Source organism: Diceros bicornis, chromosome 12 (assembly GCF_020826845.1).
Source record: "Diceros bicornis minor isolate mBicDic1 chromosome 12, mDicBic1.mat.cur, whole genome shotgun sequence".
Classification (NCBI taxonomy): Eukaryota; Metazoa; Chordata; class Mammalia; order Perissodactyla; family Rhinocerotidae; genus Diceros; species Diceros bicornis.
In genome coordinates, this window is record NC_080751.1 from 26,430,691 (window position 1) to 26,438,349 (window position 7,659).

At 40.4% G+C, this 7,659-nt stretch overlaps 1 protein-coding gene across 1 annotated transcript in view; it reads right to left on the minus strand.

The window, feature by feature from the left end:
* PAPOLG (poly(A) polymerase gamma) overlaps positions 1-6,966 on the minus strand; it is a 32,951-nt gene extending 25,985 nt beyond the window's left edge. Inside the window, exons 1-3 of the mRNA XM_058551165.1 lie at positions 6,741-6,966; positions 3,688-3,849; positions 1,600-1,666 (exon numbers count right to left, since the gene is read on the minus strand). Coding sequence (XP_058407148.1) covers positions 1,600-1,666; positions 3,688-3,849; positions 6,741-6,757 — 246 coding nt within the window. The 5' untranslated portion in view covers positions 6,758-6,966. The remainder of the gene's footprint in view (positions 1-1,599; positions 1,667-3,687; positions 3,850-6,740) is intronic.
* Between the last annotated feature and the right edge of the window lie 693 nt (positions 6,967-7,659).

Sequence of the window (7,659 nt, forward strand, 5' to 3'; positions counted from 1 at the left end):
CAACTAAATTAAAAAAAAAAAAAACTTTTGACCATAGAAGAGAATTCTACTGGATTTTTCTTTTAAGTACAAAGAAATCACGTAGTAAGAAAATTAGGGAGGTACACCTCAACAAATTAACCTAGCCTCTTTTGCAAATAATAACACTTGACTTACCTTGAATGCATCTTAGAATGGGGATGGAAACAAAGACCTCAGCACAACCACAATAGTTGATATAAGGACCATACACAAGAAGTCATAAAACTTGTTACTCTGATTTTAAAATAATTCTAGCAAGTTGAGTATTTGGTTTGCACACCAAGAGTAATTATGGACTGATTAGAGAGGAACCACAGGTTCTCCTAACATTTATTCAATGCCTGAGTTCTGTCCTGAGGTTGTGCAGGTGAATAAGACAGGTTTTTTTCTTAAGTAGTAGCAGAGAAACAAACATGAATTTTTTTTTTTATTACTAATGACTAGTATTTCACCTGCTCAGAATTCAACTTGCATGAAAACCTCAACTATTGATAACCCTGCTGAAAGCTCAGAAATGAGCCAGACAGCTGTTTGGCAGCAAAAGTAAATAGCATAAAGGCCACTTATTTAAACTCAATGACTGTAGACTTAGCAGAGTCCTTCATAATCTTATTCAGAATGCACTGTTTAAAAGAACCAATTTTAAATATGTATCATAGGTATAGAAAGAAAATAATAAAAATAGTGAAAGAATTCTAACAGGTGTTTATCTAATTTCTAAAACCATGCAGATTAAGGGGCAGACAGGGAGTTTATAGAGAGACACATTGACTGCTTTGAGACATTAACTTGCAGCTGATTGCTGTTAAGGGAAAGATGGGAAAACTATAAAAAACAAACAAAAAACTTAAGTTTGGGCCACTTAGTGAAGGGGCAAATGGTATCACCCAGTTGAACATGTCCTACCTTATTTAAGTACAGTCAGTAAAATAATATTCATAGTGATGATTCTCAGACAAATGAAAATTCAATTACATTCAAAATACTCGAAGAAAGCAAGAAAAATGTAATCGATTTTAGAAGAAAAATAGGTAAGATAAAGGAGGGGGGAAAAGTTATATAACTATAAATTAGGGTTTGTAAACGCCTATGTCTCAGGGGCCAGGCAGGTACGCAAATAAGGGAAGTACACGTAAGAAACACAGAAACTGACTGATAAATGATAGTTGCTGTATCAGACAGAGCAGAGGCTGGTGGGGGCCACAATGCACTGGAGGGCAGGAGCCAAATTCCATTCAAGCTTCTTCCTGCCTTGCACAAAGGCAGGCCCAGTGTTGCCAGATCCTGTATTTCACAAGAAGTCTGAAATCTGGCTTTTAAAGTAAAATCTCTTGATATTTAAATTTTGATCCACTACATGTGAGTTAAGACATTTATGTGGAATTGTAGCTAGACATTGGCTACTTCTGGGGTAAATCCTCATTCAGAGACTCAACCATCTAAACCAATTCATTACCAAGTATACCAAAAAGCAACTTTTAATGTATGTTCGATTATTCTTAACTCCTGCATCTTATTACCAGGACTAATGACCAGGACATAATGAAACTATGAATTCAGTGCAGTTTAGAGTCTTACCTTACTCTCACTGACATCGGAAATCCATTCTTTCACTAAATTGTTCAATTTACCAAGAACAACCAGCCTATAATAAAAAATAACATGCTTTAGATCAAAACTAAAAAAAAAAAAAACAAAACAGTATTTAAAAAAATTAAACATATAGGCAGTACCTTTGTGTTGGTGCTAGAATAAAAGCATATTACACACGTGCTAATGCTATCACATTTGTTGATACATGGCACATCTCTTTGGCATTCTTTAGGTCCCTAAGAGTTCCAAAGAGACAATAAATGTGATGATAGTATTTTGGTCTTTGAGCTATTTTCAAAACTCAAAAAGCCTAGTAAAAAATTAAAATTATCGGGGCCAGCCGGGCGGCGTAGCAGTTAAGTGTGCGCGCTCCGCTTTGGCAGCCCAAGGTTCGCAGGTTCGGATCCCGGGCGCGCACCAACACACTGCTTGTCAAGCCATGCTGTGGCGGCGTCCCATATAAAGTAGAGGAAGATGGGCATGGATATTAGCCCAGGGCCAATCTTCCTCAGCAAAAAGAGGAGGATTGGTGACGTATGTTAGCTCAGCGCTGATCTTGCCCCCCCCAGACCCTCCCAAAAAAATCTTAAATTACCTTCAATAAAGGTGCAGAGGCCAACTGAATTGTGAACTTTCTTGGCCTTACTATGGAATAAAATCAATTCAATGTGGTAATAAGAGAGATTAGCATTCTCTAAGTGACAGTCATAGGTCTTTGGGTAATTAAAACGGGTAAATTAATTATTGGCTAATTTTTATGAAATAGTATTACTTAATAAAAGCAATTTGATATAAACCAAACAAAACTTGCAACCAGTGGAATATCCAAATCCACATTAAAAAAAAAGAGAAGGAAAGAAAAGTACAGTTTAGGCACCTCAAAGATAACATAGGAAAACTGAATTTCTGATCTGTTCAAACTTGCTTCTCCCTTAGCCTTCCCCAGGTAATGGAATTCCATCCTTCTGGGTGCTGAAACCAAGAATCTTGGCATCATCCTTGACTGCCCTCCTCCCTCTCTCTCTCACACACATTCCACAGTCATTAAACAACTCTACCTTTAAAATATATCCAGAATTCTGCTACTTTTTATCACCTCCACTGCCACCCCCTTAGTGACCGGAACTAGGTCACCACCATTTCCTCCCTGGTTTATTATAACAGTTTCCTTACTAGTCTCCCCAATTCTCTCCTTGACCTCTGTTCAGACTATTCTCAATACAGCAGCCAGAATGACTGTGTTAAAACATGAGTAAATCACATCAATTTTCTGCTCAAAACCCTAATAGCTTCCCATTTCACTCAGAATAAAAGCCAAGGGGCCAGCCCGGCAGCACAGCAGTTAGGTGCACGTGCTCTGCTTTGGCGGCACAGGGTTCGCAGGTTTGGATCCCTGGCTCGCGCCAACACACCGCTTGTCAAGCCATGCTGTGGCGGTGTCCCATATAAAGTAGAGGAAGATGAGCACGGATATTAGCCCAGGGCCAATCTTCCTCAGCAAAAAAAGGAGGATTGGCATCGGATGTTAGCTCAGGGCTGGTCTTCCTCACACACACACAAAAGAAGAAAAGCCAAAACCTTTATAACAGCTTACGAGGTCCTAAGAGACCTTGACCTCCAAGCTCCTCCTCACCACATTTTCTTTAAGCCCACATTCCCTGCTTACTCACTCTGCTTCAGATACTCAGGCTACCTTGCTATGTAGTCCTTAAATATACCAGGTACACTCTACCCCAAGCCTTCCACTTAGAATGCTCTTCCCTCAGATATCCACATAGGTCTCTCTCCACCTTCGAATTTTCCCTCAAATGTCAATGAGGCCTTCCACTCCCAGCTTTACTTTTCTCAGCAGCACTTATGGGTAACATTGTATTTATTTTACTTATTTGGCTAATTGTTAGTCTCCTCCTCTAACCTCCACCTAAAATGTAATCTCCAGGAGAGCCAAGATTTCTCTTCATTTTGTCATTTTTGTATCCCTAGACAGGGACACAGTAAGTACTTGAAATATGTTTGTAGAATTAATGATTAAATAATATATTGTAAAACATTTTATATTTTTAAATGACACACCTGTGGTTCAATTCTTCCTCATCTTCAAACACTCCAAATGGCTTCATGGCATCAATTAATTTCTGTGTGTAAATATGATCAATTTCTTTAGGACATGCCAAGCTAATTGGAGAAGTGATTCCATAATGCTTCTGTTGACGCTGGCTGTCCAGCATGGTGTTTCTGTTCAAGAAAAATGAAACAGCAGAAAAAACTTAAAGTATCATATCACACTGATATATTGAATCTCTCAATCCACTCATTAATTTAGCTACCTTAAAAATTTACTTAGTACTAAAATTCAGGGCAGGCACCTTTTCTTTTAAGGAAAAAAGTATATTTTGTGTTTATGTTGATGAAGAGCTATTCATACTGCCTCCAGCTTTCATGGTTAGGATGTCTTTTCAAGCCAAAAGCAGCATGTGTTGGCATCAGGACAACTGTGCCAACACCGCTGAACTGAAATGCAAAGAGCCTGAATGGGAGCTGGGCCAGGGCCACCTCCACTATACCCTGCAGACTTAAGTCAAGTACCATCTAGATTCAATCACTGAAAAGCAGTGAGCCATTCGAAAGAAAGCTCTAAGCAAAAACAATGGTTTTCCCCCCTCAGGAAAGAAACAAAAACATCCCATTAGAATGTCTTTGTGAAATATTCTGCCTTTTAAAAAGAAATCACAACTAAATTTGTCCTTGAGAAACCTACATTAACATCCTTTGCTTGAATCAGAGTTTACAGTCCTAACATTTAGTGACTCTAGTTAATTTTCTCTTCATTTAGACTGGTACCCAGACTATTTTCACACTGAATAATTATCAAATCCTTTACACTAAATGGCAACTTTTTATAGGATAGAATACATACAAGGCACCCATCAAAAGATCCTAGTCATCAGGAAAATTATAGTTAAATAAAATGCAACAGAATTTCTGAGATTTTGGATTTACACAGACCAATAATTTCACAATAAATTTTGGGAACAACACGAGCTGGTAAAACTTTTTATTTTGCTAAGAAAGAAAAGTAAAAGCAAACATACACAATAACCAACTAATCCTACCATCTATCTTCCATTAACACCAATAGTAAGAATTTAATTTCAAAATAAAGAGCAGTCTTTTAAATGAATAAATTAGCCCTGTAAACAATAATACACAAAAATACAAGAGTGACTGATTGTTTTAGAATTTTAACTGTCAAAACATTGGCTTATCACTACTGAGTTCATACAGTAAGGCATGCTCTTTAGCTAAATATTTCATTAGGTAGGGAAGGAGAATCAAATGGAAGATAAAATAGCCTATATACCTTCCAAAATGACTCAGAGAAACAAAACAGAAACATCAATACTAGTGACTTTAATTTCTTTCCGGTATTTATTTTGCTGCAGAACAAACAAAATTTCAATTAGTTATTTCAAGTTGTAACTTCTTTTTAAAGATTTAGCTTTTTACCTCTAAGAGAGCTGGAAAAGTATTTGGTATTGTTTGTGTGTGTTTATATGTGATGGTAAATGGACGGGACAGACTGATTATATAAGATCATTAAATTAATCTCAACAATTACCCTGAGAGGTAGGTACTGAGTAAGTGCTATTTTACAGATAAATACCCAAGATTAGGAAAAGGAAGAGCCAGAATCTGAACTCCAAAACCCAAGATCTTTCCGTCACTCCATTCTCTCTTCCATAAGTACTTCAGTTCTGATACTATGATCTTGGGTCCCACTTTATTATCTGCATGCTGAAAAAGTTAGCAATCAAGGTCTCTACTAGCACTAAAATTCCAAATCTATGGTTCTGAACCCTCCCTCATCTAGACAGAAAAAAAAAAGGCAAGCAACAGAATCCCACATCCCTTCAACCCATCAATTTCACTTATAGGTAAACACCCTAGAGAAATTCTAGTACAACTGTACAAGGAAACATGTACAAGAATGTTCACTGCCACACTGTAACATTAAACACTCAGAAACAACCTACAAAAGTCACTAACAGGAAAAGAACTAAATTAGGGTGTTATCTCTACAATGGAATACAATACAGTAGCTAACTGAATTAATTAGAGGTGAAAATATTAACATGGACAAAGCTCAACGATACTATGTTGCACTAAAGAAGTTGCAGAATGTCAAGCGTGATACTAGCTATATAAAGCTTAAAAAAAAGTAAATGCCAGTTACTATGGACACATACATATGTAGTAATAGCATAAAAAAACATGCAGCAATAACATCAAAATCAGGACTGTGGGGAACTCTGCGGAGGGAGGTGAATGGGACCAGAGAAGGAGACAGGAGACTCCTTCAGATGTATTTGAAATGCTTGATTTCTTTTAAATAAAGATGTGTGTACACACAGACATATAAAATGTTATGCTTTGGGAGAGATGGATGGTGGCTACACAAATGAGACTTATGTTATTCTCTATTTTTCTGTATGTTTAAAGTATTTCCTAATAAACCAAAATGTAAGAAGCTACAATAAAATCCTGCCAAGCACAGAAACCGTTTTTAACTTATCAAAATTTGAGCAGGAGGTACAGACCGGTAGATATATTGTGAGTACTTGGCGAGGCCGGGGGAGGGCGAGGACACCATAGCCTTTATTAAAGAGAAACCCATGGGCTGCGATAGGTCATTCTCTTCTGAAGACTTGGAGACAGCCGGTCGGGAAGGGAAGAGGGGGAGGTAGGGGGATGGTATTTGCGCCAATGCAGACAGGAGCAGAGACGGCCGAGACAGCGCTGGGGGCAGGAGAGTCACCGACAATTTCTCCCCACGGACACATGCGCCTCTCTTCCGCCGCATCCTTGTCTGGGGGCGTCCTCGGAGGCGGGACAGCCGGGGACAGACATGGACTCCTGGACTCCCCGAGGCTGTGCAGAGGTGGCCAGGTGAGTAGCCAGTGTGTAGGGGAGGTGCCCTTGCCGACTGGCCAGGACAGGGGAAGGAGACCACCCGGGAAAGCTCCAAGCAGGGTCCGGGGGGCAGGAAACGGAAACGGGGTCCCGCGCCGACCACCCCAGCCCACCCCTCTCCGCCTCGCCCCCAACCGCCGCCCCCCACCACTTACGCAGACATCTCTTTCATCGCTTCCTGCGTCGCGTCTCCTTCCCCAGCGAGTGTCTTTCGCTCTGGAGTCCTGTTCTTGCTCTTTCCTTCTCCCTCCTGTCCACTTTCCTCCGGTCCTTACAGCTCGCCTGCTCGCTCACCCTCTCACTCACTACGGCCGAGGCATCCAACTGAGTAGTGAAAACACCACAAAACCGGCTCTATTTATGACAATACAGCGCGGCCGACGCCAATATGGCGCCGCTTCCCAGCCTGCCCCTCGCCTGCCGCGGCCCCGCCCCTGGAGGCCTGGACCCGCCCTCGACCCCGCCCCCTCCTCCTTTGGGTCCCGGGAGGCTCCGGTGGCCCCGCCCACAGGGGCGCCGGCTCTGCAAACGCCGATGCGAGCGAGTGTTTGGTCCCCTTCTTTGTCCGTGGTACTACCAATCCAGGCAAACCGCTTCGAAGGTAGTTTGGAACGTGTTTTCCTTGTTTCTCTAATGAGAACCTGTAACGTATATTTTTTAAAAGATCATAACCTTGACTAGCAATACTATTTTAACTCTAAGATTATCCCACATCTTTAATTAGCCATAGTCATACGTAAAGTAATCAATCACTCGTTAAGGAGATTATGTCGTGAGAAGGTCACACCCAGGAACGTGTGGCTTTACAATTATCCCGGGGAAAAGCTAGCTTGTAAATCGGAGGCTAACTGTTCACTTCACCTCTAAGTACCTCCCCCTGATTCTTGACATGATGGCAATCAAGTAACGGACGTTGCAAGGAATCCCAGCAGTTTGCAATAGGAGGAAAAATCCAAGGCTGAATCAAAATATCACACTTTCAAATAGTGGAGGTCATGTGTCATGTGAGTATGAGGATGAAAATGGGAAAATAATGACGAATTTTAAAATACTAAAACGTAGAAATTATTTAAA